Below are 16,316 nucleotides of genomic sequence, written 5' to 3'. Positions count from 1 at the left end.
AGTAAGGAAAATACAGTATAAGGGTGGTTGCTAGGGACAAGCAGAAAAGGGGAGTGTTTAGTCAATATGGAGTTTCTTTTTACAAAAGAAAAGAGTTCTAGAGATTGGTTTCACAGCATTGTGATGATTCTCTTTTTTTTTGGTACCAGGGATCAAACTTGTGCTTGCTAGGCAGGTGGCAGTACCACTGAGCCAAATCCCCGCCCCCCCTTTTTTTTCTTTTTAATAAATTTAATTTATCCCATTGCCCCCGCAAGCCCCTGCCCCTCCTTACGTATAAAAGTTTTGTTTCCATTTTTTCCTTCTATTTTCACTTTTTCCTTGTCCCTTCTTTTCTCCCTCCCTCCTCCCTTGTTTGCTTCCCATTTGAACACTTTCTTCCTATTTCCTAACATCCATTATACACCTCAGTCCTTATTTCCACATTTCTTATACCACAGAAACAATGTAGTGTTTAAATGTGTCTGTCTGATTTATTTCACTGAAGAGTATGGTCTAAAAGGTCTATCCATTTAGCTCTAAATGTCTAAAGCTCATCCTTCTTTATAGCAGAGTAGCACTCCAGTGTATAAAAAAAACCCCAAATCTTTATCCACTGGTCAGTTGATGGGCATTTGGGTTGTTTCCAAGATTTAGCTATAACGAACTGTGCTGCTATTAACATGGCTGTGCATATATCGCTGTAGTATGATGTTTTTAATTCTTTTGAGAAGATACCAAGGTGTATAGCTAGGTCCAATGGAGCCTCTAGTTTTACTTTCTGAGGAATCTCCACACTGATTTCCACAGCAGTTGCACCACTATGATCCCACCAGCAGTGGAACAGGATTCCTTTTCCCCCATAGCCCCTCCAGCATTTGTTATTGGTTGATTTCTTGATAGCAGCTATTCTTTCTAGAGTGAGATGAAACCTCAGCCTTGTTTTAATTTGCATCTTTCAAATGACCAGTGATGTTGAACATTTTTTCATATTTTTATTTGCTGTTTGTATTTCATCTGAGAAGTGTCTTTTCAATTCAGATGCTAATTTTTGGATTGGGTCTTTAAATTTAGGGGGTCTTTATTTTTTTGAGTTTTTTTAATATATTCTAAATAATAGTCCAATATCTGAATATCTGGTAGAAACTTTTTCCTTCTCTGGGTTGTCTCTTCATTCTTTTGGTGGTTTTTCTTGCTGTACTAATAAGCTTTTAATAAGATGAGGCCCCAGTTGTTGATTCTTTGTAGTATTTTCCCTGTGGTCTTGGTTTTGAGCATGAAGTCTTTGCCTACTTCTATGTCCTCAAGTGTTCTACCTGTTTTTTTCTTCCAGCAGATTTGGTGTTTCTGTTTTAATATTTAGATCATTGATCCATTTCAATTTTAGGTTAGTGCATGATCTAGTTCTAATCTTCAGCATGTGGAAAGACAGTTTTTCCAGCACCATTTATTAAAGAGGCTGTCTTTCTTCCAGTGAAGGTGTTTGGTTTCTTTGTCAAAGATAAGGTGGTTGAGTATGTCTAGAGCTGTTTCTGTATCCTCTTGTCTGTTCCATTGATCCTTAGGTCTGTTCTTTTCTCCCAGTACCATGCTTTTTTTTTTTTTTTTTTTTTTTTAATTAAATCACAGTAGCTTTGTAGTATAATTTCGGATCAGGGATTGTGATGCCCCCAGAATTGCCTTCACTATTTTAGGTCTCTTTTGGTTCAAAGTGAATTTTAGGATTGTTTTTTCTAATTCCGTGAGATACTCTGTTGGGATTTTTTTTTATTGGGATTGCATTAAATCTTATAATAATTTTGGAAATATGGTCATTTTCGCTATATTGGTACTTCCTATCCAAGAACAAAGGATATCTTTCCATTTTCTGTTGTCCTCTTCAATCTCCTTTTTCAGAGTACTATAGTTTTCAATGTAGAAGTCTTTTACTTCCTTCATTAAATTGATTCCTAGATACTTCATGTTTTTGGGTGCTGTTGTGAAAGGGATTCTCTCTCTACTTTCTCTTTCTGTGAGTCTGTTATTTGTGTACAGGGCAGCTATTGACTTTTGAGTGTTGACTTTGTATCCAGCTGCACCAATGAATTGGGTTATCAAATCTAAAAGTTGTCACATGCGCACGCACACACACCCCAGTACTGTGGATCAAACTCAGGACCATATGCTTGTGAGGCAGGTGCAGTGCCACTGAGCTAAATCCCCAGCCTTAAACCTAAAAGTCTTTGTGAAGTTTTTGGGGTCTTCTATGGAGAATATCATGTCATCTGCAAATAATGAAAGTTTAACTTCTTCCTTTCCTATCCTTATTCCTTTTATTTCTTTCTCTTTTCTAATTGCACTGGCTTATGTTTCCAGAACTATATTGAACAAGAGTGGTGATAGTGGACGTCCTTGCCATGTTCTGATTTTAGAATGAAAGCTTTCAGTTTTTGTCCATTTAATATGATGTTGGCTGTTGCTTTGTCTTGGATGACTTTTATCAGGTTGAGATAAAGACCATTTATACCAATTTTCTGTGAATTTTTTTTTATCATGGATGGATTTTGGACCTTGTCAACTGCATTTCCTGCGTCCATTGAGAGGATCATATAGTTTTTGTCCTTGACTCTATTAATATAGTGTATTACATTTATTTATTTGTGTATGTTGAACCATCCCTGCATCCCTAGGATGAATCCAACTTGGTCGTGGTGTTTAACCTTCTTGATAATTTGCTGGATTCTGTTTGCCATTATCTTATTGAGGATTTTTGCATCAATGTTCATTAGGGAGATTGGCCTGTAAGTCTCCTTTTTGGTTGGTTCCTTCTCTGGTTTTGGAATCAGGGTAATGCTTGCTTCCCGGAATGCATTTGGGAGTATTGTTTCCCTTTCAATTTCATTACAAAGTTTGAGGAGTAGCAGCATTAGGTCTTCTCTAAATTTGTTGTAGAATTCAGCATTGAATCCATCAGGGCCAGGACTTTTCATTGTTGGTAGTTTTTAAATTACATATTCAATTTCATTGGCTGATAGTGGTTTATTTAGAATTTTTATATCTTCTTGATTTAGTTTTGGTAATTTATATGTATTTAGGGATCTGTCCTTTTCTAATGTGTTTTCCATTTTATTAGAATACAGGTTCTTGAAGTAGATATTAATCTTAGGGATCTCTGCAGGGTCTGTTGTGATTTCTCCCTTTTCATTCTTAATTGCATGTATTTGAGTCTTTTCTTTACCCTTTTTTGGTAAGGTTGGCTAAGGGTTTGTTAATTTTATTTAATATTTCAAAGAACCAACTCTTCAATTCATTGACTCTTTGTGTTGTTTTCTTAGTCTGCATTGCATTAATATCTGCTCTGATTTTTATAATTTCCTAACCTGTACTTGCTTTGGGCTTGACTTGTTCTTTTTCTAGAAGCTTCAGGTTCAACATTAGGTTTATTTGAGCCCACTCTGCTTTCCTGATAAGAAAATTCACTGCTATAAATTTCCCTTGTAGGACTGCTTTTATTGCATCCCATAAGTTCTGGAATGTTCTGTTGTCTGATTTCTTACTTAATTTCACCTGTGATCCATCGGTTGCTCGGGAAGGTGTTATTTAATTTCCATGTATTTATGAAGTTCTTGTGGTTTCTTTTGCCATTGATTACCAATTTCATTGCACTATGCTCTGATAAATGTGCATGGGATAATTTCAGTTACTTTGCATTTAAGCATGTTTTATGAACTAATATATGGTCTATTTTGGAAAAAGTCCCATGTGCAGCTGAGAACATGTATTTTGATGTTGTGAGATGGAACACTCTATAGATGTCTATAAAGTTCATTTGTTCAAAAGTTTGGTTCAATTTCAATATTTCATTGTTTTTTTATCTGATTATCTGTCTATATGACAGTGGGGTATTGAGGTCCCCCATTATAACTGTATTAATGCTTATTTGATTTTTCATGTGTGCTAATATTTGTTTTAGATAGTTGGGTGTGCTGCTATTTGGTGCATATATTATATATCTTCCTCTTGAATTGTCCCGCTTTACCAGGATATAGTGATCTTCCCTCTCCCTCTCCCTCCTCCTCCCCTCATTTTTTTTACCCTGGATCAATCTTGGGTCCTTGCATTTACAAGGCAGGCAACGCCACTGAGCTAAATCCCCGGCCCCTTCCTTGTCTCTTTCAATCAGTCTTACTTTGCAACCTGCTTTGTCTGCAAATTGAATAGCCACCCCTCCTTTTCCCTTAAAAACAAATTTTGGGTGACACGAGTACTTATGAGAAAACACAGTACCTGATCCAATACCATGAGGCAGATCTAGGATCATCTTGGGTCCCTGCAAACAGCATCAGGGTAGGAGGGAAAGGAAGGTGGGCTGGGGTGCTCTGTGAACCTCCCTGTTGCCCCAACCCACCAAAGGGAAGGGGTCAGAGCTGCCCAACAGTCACTCTGTTCCTCGAAGCCATGGGGCTGCTTCTAGGGGAAGCCTGAGAAAGTTCCATGGCTGCCTGTTGATACCTGTTCACAGGCTCTGCTGCCAGACACAGCTCTGGCCAGGCAGGGAGAGGGACACTGGATTTTTTTTTTTTTTAGCTTGATAGTTTGATTTAATTTGATTTGCCTGAAATAGCAAAAGCATTTCAAGCATCTTTCATTATGTAGTCCGTGTCCTGCATTAAACAGTCTACTAAATTCTGAACAAAGGTTATTAGCAAGTTTTCAAAAAATTTAAAAATTAAACAGTTGTTTCAAAATCATTAAGTAGTAAATGTATTTAAGAAACTAATCAGGACAGATGCCATAACTTCATGAGAACACCACTGCTCATGGTTTGGTTTTGGTTTTTCTTTTTTTTTAACAAAGCATTAGTGTTATCCACTTGTTTTCCATCCTTTGAATTTGTCTTTTAGTTAAATGTGATAATTTCACTTACTTTGTGAATTCAGTCTGTGGCTTTGTTTTTTAGTTAAATGTGTTTCTTGTATGTAGCATATTGTTGGATCTTGCTTCTTGATCCATTCTGCTAGTCCTTTTTTTTTTTGATTGGTGAATTGAGACCATTAACATTGATAGTTATAACTGATATGTATTGTCTTATCTCTATTATGTTATTTTCCTGGTGTTGGTGTCTTTCTTTTCTTTTCTGTTAAATTTCATGCCTTGCCTGATGGATTCATTCTGTTGGGTTCATGGAGTTGTAATCCTTATTGTCTCTTTCTAGAATATCCTTCAAAACACTTTGGAGTGCTGGTTTGGTGGTCATGAATTTCTTCAGGTGTTCTTTGTCATAGAAGTCAATTCTCCATCAATTTTTTAAAGGATAGTTTTGCAGGGTACATCAGTCTGGGTTGGACATTGTTTTCCTTTAGGGCTTGAAATACTGTGCTCAAAGCTCTCCTTGACTTCAATGTTTGTGTTGAGAAATCTGCTCTGATTCTGATGGGCTTTCCTTTATAAAGAATTTGTTTCTTTTCTCTTAACTGCATTTGATATTCTGTCCTTTTGTTAAATTTCTGGAACCTTGATATGTTTTGGGGAAGATTTTCTTTTTAAATCATGGCTAATTACAGTCCTATCTACCTCACTTATTTGTATGTCAGGTTCTTTTTCCCTGTTTGGGAAGTTTTTTGCCATTACTTCTGAGAAGAGTTTGTTGTTGTTGTTGTTGTTGTTTTTATGTCATTTGCGCTGTCTTCTTGCTTTTTCATTGACTTCAGTCAATCTTATTCCTTTTGAGGGGGTGTACCAGAGATTGAATTCTGGACCTTGCACTTTCAAGGCAGGCAGTGGAACCTCTGAGCTACATCCCCGGTCCAGTGAATTTATTCTTTGCATCATCTTGCTGCTGGATTCACTTCTCATTCTCCCTTGCTAATTTTAAGGAATCCCTTTTCCTGATCGCTAACCACAATCCTGTCTTCTATATCTGATATTCTGTCCCCGCCCATTCTGCTGTGTATACTTTCAATGGAGTTTTTAATCTCTTGGGTATTTTAAAATCTGTGTCATGGATTCCACTTCTTTCCTGTGCTGGATGTTCATATAACCACCACATTCCTGCGCTCCTCTGCTTTTTTACCTGTATCTTTTATTCTGGTCACCATCTCTGTAGTTATTTGGGAAATTATTTCTGCTTTGATTTTTTTTCTTCTAGAGTCTCATTCATCTGTTTTTGTTACTTCTGGTGTTACCACTTCAGAGAGTACAGATGGGTGGCTTTTGGAGTGTTCTACTTCACTGCCCCCAGGGTTTGCCTTTGGTGAGTTGAAAGACTGTGGGGGTTGTATCTCGTTTAAATGTCTTCTTATTTTCTTTTTAAATTTGATTCCTCAATTTATGCTTATAAATTTTTTATGGCAAGTAGCTTTATTGCCTGTATTTAGAACCCTTAGGAAGTGACTACTTCTCAGAAGGGTCTTCTAGGTATAGTTTGCTTTTGGGTTTTGAGTCTGCTATAGGATGTCACCTCTTCTTCACTTTATTGGTGGTGAGACGTTTTTACCTACTTGGTCCAGCTGCCAGTTCTTTGTCACTGGCCCGTTTGTTTTGTTTTGTTTCCTTTTTTTTTTTTAAAGACTCTTAGCAGTCTCAGTCTTGGTATACCAGGAGGGATAACTGATGAGCACAGTTATGTCACCTTGGCTAAAGTAGTATCAACAATAACCATAGCATCAAATACAGACTAGAAAATAACAATTTGTAGACCTTGCTATGGTTTTTTTTTTTACCCTTAGGCTGTATAATTCCAAGTTACTGCTTATCCCTTAGGGCAGGCATATAGGGCCTGCTCATTGATCTTTATCTTGAGGTTTAGTCTTTTTCAGATGCACTTCCAGCCACAATTCTGATTTCTATTTTTTCTGCTGACTTCCTTAACCAACCCAGCCTCCTCTCCCTTACTGTACTGGGCATCGAACTCAGGACCTTGCACTTGTGAGGCGTGTACGGCACCACTGAGTTAAGTCACCAGCCTAAGCCCTCTCTGGCTATATATTAATTTCTGTCTTCATTTAGCTGCCTATTATAATGGCATCTCATTATAGTTTTGACATCTTCCTGTTTTCTGTCGCTATTAGTTATGCATTAGTTATAGGTATTAGCTATTAGTTAATACTGCTTATTTAATAAATATATTGCTATTTAACATTGCCGCAAATGTAGCATCTTAGAAAACAACACACATCTTGGTTTCCATGTCAGATGTGACTTAACCAAGTCCTTTGCAATGCTATAGTCAGCAGACGAGGGCTAAGGTCTCATCTTACAGCTTATATTTCTGAGTTATCAAATGGCTTTGGGCTGGGGATTAGCTCAAAGGTATTGTCACCTGCCTTGAAAGCTCAAGGTCTTGAGTTCAATCCCTGGTACCAAAAAATAAACAAACAAACAAATAAATAAATTGAAGGCCTTAATTCTGGATGGTTGTTGGCTAGAGGTTGTGTGGAATTCTTTGCCATATAGTCCTCCTAAGTATGACCACATGCTTCAGCAGAAAAGGAGAATCATCTAGCAGGGACAGTGCAGCCTTGTGTAAAATAAATCACTAAACTGATACTGCATTCCCTAGGTTTTGTTGGAAGGAGGAGGAGGAATTCCACAAGGGTGTAAACTAGGAAGCTGTGGTAATTAGGGGTCATTTTAGATTCCACCTACTATTGCATCCATTAATAATATGGTACTTCGCTGAAACCTACCAAGGTTGGCTACCATATATATTGATTTCCTAATTAAATCATTCCTTTATTTATTTGTTAGAGTTTTACAAAGAATTATCTCCCAATCATTTATTTCTTTTATTTAGCTCAGTATGAACTCATGGGTTTTCATCTTATTCTATGGGTTATTATTTATACTATAATCATTCATTGCTTTAGGATGAGTAGTAGTTTAATCCATTCAGGAACAGTATTCAGAGAATGCCTTAGCCTGGGTATCCAAACTATCTAAGCAATGAATTATTTTTGAAATTTATTATAGATTAAAGATAAATTTTAATGTGTAACCCATTCTGTCATGGATTTGCACAGCTATTATAATTCTGTTTGAAACTACAAGGTGTGATTAAAAATGTAGTGAATGTGTAAATTTTTATTTTTTTTATTTTTTATTTTTATTTTTTGGTACTGGGGATTGAACTCGGGTCCTTGCGCTTGCAAGGCAGGCCACCAAACCGCTGAGCTAAATCCCCAGCCCCTAGTGAATGTGTAATTTTTAAAATACTTATTTCAATAGAAGACACACTGCCATTAATGTCCCCTGATTCCATGTGTAAAATAGTCACTAAGGTGACATCACATCGTCACCTTTACTGCATTTTATTGGTTAGAAGCAAATCACTTGGTTTATCAAAACAAGAAAACTTTGGAAAGAGTAAGAGTATTTTGCAAAATCACTCGCTTTGTAACAGGCATGCTATTAAAATCAAAACAAAACTGAAAGAGCCTCCACCAACATATTTACCCATTATTATTACCACTTTCAGAAGCAGATCCGTAAGTCCTCTGTAAGTCCTGTGCTGAGTGTCTTTAAGTGCTCTGACATATCTGCCTTGGTGTCCTGAATTGATTCAAAATGTTTACTTTTCATGGCTGTTTTGATTTTGGAGAAAAGCCAAAAGACACCTGGGCCAGATCCATCCGGTGAATAAGGTGGATGAAGACACCTAGTGATGCTTTTGCAAGCCTTCCTTTCTGTTAGATGGTACTTGGCAGCAGCATTCACTGTATTTTTTTTTAAATCACATCAGATGAAGACACTCATGAAAGAGGACTTCCTTAATTGCTTCATAAGTGGCAGGGACCATGGGATAAGTATGTTCAAAGCAATGAGGACTCATGGATGTGTCTTTTACTGTAACACATTTTAAAAGAGAATTTAAACAGTTTCCATGTATTGTATTGTATATATGTATATATGTACCAGGGATCAAACTCAGGACCTTGTGCTTGCAAGGCAGGCAGCAGCACCACTGAGCTCACTCCCCGGCCCTGTACCATGTATTTTAATCATACCTTATACTTTAATATAACAAATTTTCAGACTACCATCAAAATGCCAAAAATGCTTTTATATCAGTATTCTGTAAGTAAAAAGCTAATTTCCTCATAAAGGTCATTACTATATAATTCAGATGATTACAAACTAATGATATGATCCAAATGTATTTTTTATTCTAAAACCACTAGATCTTTTCAGCTTTTTGTCTTTGGCTTATCTCCTGATCTTTGAGTGCCAATGAAGGTAACTAACTCCTTTTTTATCTGTGGATGTGTAGGATTTTGAATTTGTGTCCTTGTACTTGGTGAACAAATACCTTGCTGCCCATTGTATCTTTTCTTTTTATTAGATGACTTTCGCTTCATTTTGTATGCAGTTTCTTTTCTTACCTGTTTGTTTAGTTTTAGCTTAGTTTTGTTTTGTTTTTAGTAGCATTCTCAGTGACAAAGGGAGAGATTTTGAAAAATGATTCATACTCTTTCAGAAATTTTCTAGTTTAATAATTTATTCATAGTTTTTGAAATGTTTGTTTTATATAAATGGTGCCTAGTAACAAAAATTAAAAACCAGTCATGAAGCATGTTCACTGAAGATATTCTGAAATACTAACTAGGAGTAACCATTGGTTACTGCCTTTAGTTAAAGAAACTAAGAAAATAGGACTTGAGTTTCTTTACTGGAGATAATGTTAATTCCTAAATGATTACTGAAATTGAGGAAAAAGAAAATAAAAAACATTCTGAAGGTATGTTTGGTGGGGTTTTTTTGGGTTTTTTTTTTTTTTTTTTGTACTGAGGGTCGACCTCGGATTCTTGGGCTTGAACGGCACTGCAGGTGGCGGAATCACTGAGCTCAATCCTCGACCCTAAAGGAATGTTATTTTTTAAATGAAGTTGAAAAATATTTACAATTCTGTTACTTGATTTTTTAAAATCTTACTGAGTTTATTGGTGCATTTTAAGTATACAGTACAGTTACATTCATCTTTGGGATCTTGTACCTTTACATGACAGGTCTTGGTTCTCATTTTTCCCCATACCCTTGCCCTCCCTTCACCCCCTCCTCCCTTCCCTATTTACAAAGACTTTGTTTCCATTTTTTCCTTTTCTCGTATTTTTTCTTGTCCCTTATTTCTTTGCCCCTACCCTTCCCACTTCCCCTACACCTTTATCTTTTACCTGATTCTAATTGTATGTTTTATGTTTGTTTGGTTGGTTTTGATTTTTTGGAGGATAAGTCAGCATCTTGCTGTGTAGCCCAGGCTGGATTTAAACTCAAATTTGGAATCTTCCTACCTCAGCCTCCTCAGTGCTGGGTTACAGGGTGTGCCACCATGCCTGGTTGTATGTTACTTTTTACTTCTTTTTTTGGTACTGGGGATCAAACTCTGGCCCTTGCACTTGCGAGGCAGGCGGCAGAACCACTGAGCTAAATCCTTGCCCCTGTATGTCACTTTTTAAAGAGATTTTTTTTCTTCTTTCCTGAATTAATAATTTTTGGTGCATTTCATTGTTGACTGGATTTTCATCTAATGGAGTTTTTATGTTTACAGATGCTCATTCTTCTCATCCCCCCACCCCTGGTACTGGGGATTGAACTCAGGACCTTGCACTTAGCTTGCAAGGCTGGTGGTGGAACCACTGAGCTAAATTCCCAGCCATACAGAGGCTTATTCTTCTGAATTTTTGTGTGCTGAAGGTTTTCTATTGCCTCTTTGAATAACATGTACAGTGGATGTAAATTTTTTTTGTTCAGACTTTGTTTGTTTGAGATAGGGTCTCACTATGCAGTTCAGGCTGGCCTTGAACTCACTATGTAGCCCAGGCTAGCCTCCAACTTGCAGCGATCCTCCTGCCTCAGCCTCCTAATGGCTGAGATTAAAGTGTGTGCCACCATGCCCAGACACACTTTCTTAAGAACTTCATTTATCGTCTTTTGGTATTGAGTATTGCTAAGAAACAGGTGTTTCTAACTTCCTGCAAAATATATGTATATATATAAGTACACACACATGGCTTGCTTTTTAGGCATTTTTTTGTTGTTGAACATTTTAGTGGTTTATAACAATGAATACGTTTTTTCGTTCATGTATTTAATTTAGTCTAGGCTAAGTTATTGTTGACTAGGCTTTGCTGCCATCTCTGGATTGTTTTGTTTTTCTCCTAGAATCAGGGGAATCAGTGGTCATGTTCTTATAGCAATCATAGATATAGACCAAATGCAAACACATTTTAGCCTCTACTTCTCTGACGATTTCATTGACCAGATCAAGTTTTGTAGCTAAAGCCCAACATCATTGTGATAGAGAAATATATTTCACTTACACTAATGTCATCACATGATGGAGTAAATGATAAAATCGGGTAGTAACTTCAGCCGCCCCTTTGAATTTTGTGCCCAGATCCTATTTTGATTTCTTTCTTAATCCTTGATGCTCATGATTAAGGAAAAAAAAAAGAAGCGTGTTATTGATAACTGAGTCTGTACAACAAGCTCAGATATCCCCTTACTCTTTCCCATATTATCATGTAACAGTCATTACTGATCGTAAAGGTAATGTTTTTAGTTAATAGAAGAGCATTCTTTACTTTTGAATATTATTATACCTTTGTAATATTTCTTTTTAATATCTCTGTAAATTTTACTGTGAATGCTTTTACCTAAGGTGCTTGTGTCAGCTATTTTCAGTGGTAAGTAACAAGAAACACAATATAAGCTGCTTAACCACTAAAGGAAATTTTTCATTTATTTTAAGTGGAAGATCCAGACAGGCTCAACCCAGGTGCCGCGGCAGTTTCAGCTCTGCCAGCTTCATGTTTGTTGCTTCTTTAGCAGGCTCATCCATCATCATATAGTATGACTGCTAGTGGCTCCCGGAGCTAAATGTTTTCAGGTTCAAATATAGAAGAGAGAATCTGCTTCCTAGAGGCATCTTAAATAAAACCACACACCATTGAATCTGTTTGGCCCACTACAGAGTCAGATGAGCCAGATGACAAACTAAACATTTTTTTCTTATAATGTATGTGGTTATAACTGGTATGTGTTTCAGATTTGCAAGGAAAATAGACGCCTGTAGATTCACCCTTCTACTACATCTTTTCTCCAGATGTGTGTACCATTTACTTTCGTTTTGTAGGTTTCACTTTAAAGACTGTCTTTTATTGTTAATGTTTTGTTTTTGTTCTAGGTATTAAGCCCTATTCCCATTCATTTTCTCTCTCCCTCTGTCTCCTTCCCTCTCTCCCGCTCTCTCTCTCCCTCCCTCCCTCTCTCCGCATTTTATGTGCCAGTGGGCAGTCTCTTACCCAGTAATTCCAGTTTCTCAGATTCTTGAGAAAAGAGGAGTCTTCATTTAGCACCAAAAGCCATTTGATGACAGCACTTCTTTAGAAGTGACATTAAACTCTGCATAATCTTTGCGTGAATATTCATATTTTACTTGTGTTGGGTTATGATATACAGTGCTGCCTCCCATTTCCTTCAGAAAGTATTCATTTAGGTATATTATGCTACCTTTCTAAAATAAAGTTTAAAAAATTTTTATTAATGTTCGAAACATTTGGCCTAAGTGTTTTGGTTCAGGGATTATGGACCTGTGTGTGTAATAACAGCTGCCTCACAGTGGGATGTGGCTGTTTGCTCCCTGGTCCTCCCTCGTGGACTCTCAGCTAAGAGAGCTTTCCTCTTTGTATCCATCGGCACTGGTTTATCTCCCTGCTTAATACTGAAATGGAATGCCATTACTCAGGGTAAACTTGTTGGGAGGTTATTGAACATTTTCTTTTTCATTTTCTTTTTAAGCCGTTTCTTTTCTATTTTGCTTCTGCTTTTTTTCTTGGTGGAATGTTGACTTCATAATTTACTAACTGGGATTTGGGACAACTTCTTTACATTAGATTTTTTTCATTTGTAAAAATGGTGTATTAATTTTCCCCCTTATAGTAAGTTTCCTGGAACTTAGCATTCTTTAGCTGTTATGTAGCTGTTTTTACTCATGTCCTATTGGTTATTTTAACATGTGGTCAGCTGTTTTCTAAAGAGTGGACTTAGAGGTCATTTTCAGTGCTTTGATACTTCTAACAATGGTAGAGAAAATAAATCCTTGTACATAAGTCCCTAATTCCTTGTGGCCTTATTTGTTTTGTTGATAGATTTAAAGTGGGATTGTTCAATCAGTGTTTTCAATTATTTCACAGGAAAATGCAAAAATAGTACATAGACACCCATTTTCTTTTCATTCAGCTTCCTCCAGTGGTAAATCTTACAAAATTATAGTATAATAGTTGGAAACGTAAAAATTGACATTAGTTAGTGCAAGACTGTTAAGTAAGACTTGATACTATTTGATCTCTCTCTGTATGACCAGTACTTGATTTCTTCATACACATTTATCTGTGTTGTTATATTCCAAATAAATGCTCAGAATCCTACTTATTGTCTTTTAAAGTGATCTCATAGTTTTAAATACAAGAAATGATGACTGTATTAGTTTCACAGGTCAGATTTAGTTTGGTGCAGCAATGACACAAAGATAAATATTGTTTATTTGAATCTCTTCGTATGATCCAACACACCTTTAACATTTGTAAAGCTTGTTCTAAGTAAAATAGAATGTGTATAAAATATATGTGTACCCTTGTTTTTTCTCGACTTAAATTTAGATACTGGATCAGAATTAAGAAAATTTTTCTTCAGATATATGAGAATGATTTTTATATCCATTTCAATCTTGACAACCTCTTTTGGATTGGTAAATTTACCAATCTAAAAAATTAAGTCAGTGTTGCATAGACTATTCAGTATTGCATAAACTAATCACTGGTCTGATCGACATCATTATCTTTTTGTTTTGCAGTGGGACTTCCCCTCTGGCGTGCCTGAATGCAATGCTGCATACAAATTCCCGAGGTGAAGAAGGCATCTTCTATAAAGTTCCAGGTAGAATGGGAGTGTATACATTGAAGGTAAATATTTCCATTGGGGAGTCATTTAAAGAGGAAAAATAGGAAGTGACACCATAAATAATAGTGGAGTTATACAAACAGAATTCTGTTCTTATTTATTTTTATTTTTTATTTTTGGTACCATGGATCGAACTCTGGCCCTTGCGCTTGTAAGGTAGGCAGCGGAGCCACTGAGTCATCCCTGGCCCCAGAATTCTATTCTTAAAAGCAGGTGGTGAAACCACTGAGCTAAATCCCAGCCAGAATTCTATTCTTAAAGAACGTATTTTCAGTAAGAGGTAATACTTTCAACTCTAGCATACACATATAGTTTGTTTTGTTTTAATCTTTTGGGTGCTGGAGACTGAACCTAGGGCCTGGTGCACATTAAGCACACACCCTCCCAGCCCCTCGTGTATGTGTCTGTGTGTAGTTTTACTAATCTATAAGTAGGCCAGAGAAGTAACTTCCTTAAAATAGTGTTATCCTGAAAGGATGAAATAAAAATGACTTCTAGTGATTTTTTTGTTTTTAAAGATTGGTCTTGCTATGTAGTGCAGGCTGGCTTTGGACTCCTAGGGCTCAAGAGATCCTCCTCAAAAACATCTGGTGGCTGGGATTATAGTTTTGTGCCACTGTACTTGGTTTCCAGATGCCAGTTGTTTGTTTGTTTGTTTGTTTTTATTGTGGCTGGGTCTCACTTGTTGCTCAGGCTAGGACTGAACTTGGAAACCTCTGCCTCAGCCTTCCAAGTAACTTGGATTACCACTTGTAACCTGTAACACCACTCCCAGCTTCTGCAGTGACTTTATTGTTGTATTGTTTTGTTTTTTGAGACAAGGTCTCACTCTGTAGTTCATGCTGGCCTTGAACTCACTTGTGTAGCTCAGGCTGGCTGGCCTCAAACTTCTTCCTCAGCCTTCCAAATGCTAGGATTATAGGTGTGTGCTACCACATCAGGCCTCTCCAGTGACTTTTAAAGATGCTTTCACCATTTGAATAATTATTGGGTGTCATGGTGAAACATACTGACTAGAAGCTTTATATTACTCTCCTGTTTAGTTCTCTACAATAACTCACGATTGTGATTATTGTTCTCTTTTGTTTTTTTGATGGAGAAAACCAAAGTTAATAAGATTGAATTGCTTTGACTAGTGTTGACCAGTTCATATCAGAACTAGAATATCAACCCAGATATGACTTAACTAATATCATTTCAGTTATAAGCAGTCAGAACAACTCTGATTTGATTAATTTGCTAGGACAGGTCACTGAAGTCAAGGAAGCACTTTACTTTCATTTACTTGTTTTTTCCTTTTGAGAGGGGGTTGATTTTTTTTGAGACAGGATCTCACTTTGTAGCCCTGGCTGGCCTCCAACTCATAGTCCTCCTGCCTCAGCTTCCCACATGCTGGGACTACAGGTGTGTGCCACCCTGCCCAGCCATTTACCTATTTTAAAAATAAAGAGTATTAGGAAGGATACAGATGAACATCAGAAGAGACACAGGTGTGGGGGAAGGGACATGAAGCTTCTGTGCCCTTTTGGAGGACCACCCTTAAGGCCCTCACCTGTGTTCAGCTTATCTGGAAACTCACCTGAATCCTAGGCCTCTGGGGTTTTTATGGAGGTTCCATTAGGTTGACATCAGTGGCCATTGGTGACCAGTTAAACCTTTAGTGATTTCTCTACTCCTGGAGGTGGGGCAAAAAGTTCCAACTTCATAATAACATAGCTTACTTGGCAACCAGCCCCCATCCTGAGGCTATCCAGTGTCATCTCACTTAAACGAGAGATGCTCTGTCATCCAGGAGATCCTAGAGTCAGGACCCAAGATTAGAGACCAAGTATTAGGAAAAAGAGTCTTCTGATGCCACGATTACTCAGGATTAGTTTTGGCACTGTATGTCAGAAACCATGGGTGGAGACCAAATAATACATTTCTTGTAATAATACTAGTTTATATTATTATATGGTGTTATTGGTACTGTGCAGTAAAATAGTATGACAGTGATATCAAATAAAAGCCAATTTTGAATAAAGGGATCTAAAAACTCTGTTGTTGTCATTAGCTTGTAAGATGAGAGCTAGGCTTTGACAGTTAAGTAGTAGGAGCAAGAACCTTCCAGGACATGAGAATAACTCAAGCAAAGGCTATTCAGAGTAGATTTTAAAAGTAGAGAAAGTTGGAGTAGTTAGGCCATAGTACGTGTGAGCTTCCATTATGGAGACTTCAGTGTGGTAAATGGTAGGTAGAGGCCAAATTTGGAGCATCTGAACCTGACTGAGCCATTTACAGGGTGTGCTTGTGCGTGTGTGTGTGTGTGTGTGTGTGTGTGTGTGTGTGTGTGTTAGATGGCAGAGGTTTTCCAGAACAACAATAAATATAGTCAAGTAGGATAGATTTTAGGGGGTGAAGCA

General features: G+C 37.1%; 1 protein-coding gene across 2 annotated transcripts in view; it reads left to right on the top strand.

Annotated features, from left to right (window-relative positions):
• Positions 1 to 16,316, top strand: part of Asxl2 (ASXL transcriptional regulator 2) — an 82,754-nt gene that overhangs the window by 24,112 nt on the left and 42,326 nt on the right. For both annotated transcript variants that reach the window (XM_033763155.1, XM_010604841.2), the window contains exon 3: positions 13,808 to 13,916. In XM_033763155.1, coding sequence (XP_033619046.1) covers positions 13,808 to 13,916 — 109 coding nt within the window. The remainder of the gene's footprint in view (positions 1 to 13,807; positions 13,917 to 16,316) is intronic.

Source organism: Fukomys damarensis, unplaced genomic scaffold (assembly GCF_012274545.1).
Source record: "Fukomys damarensis isolate Sample0158 unplaced genomic scaffold, DMR_v1.0_HiC HiC_scaffold_2, whole genome shotgun sequence".
Classification (NCBI taxonomy): domain Eukaryota; kingdom Metazoa; phylum Chordata; class Mammalia; order Rodentia; family Bathyergidae; genus Fukomys; species Fukomys damarensis.
The sequence above is the reverse complement of the archived record's forward strand: the minus strand, read 5'-3'. Positions and strand labels throughout refer to the sequence as shown.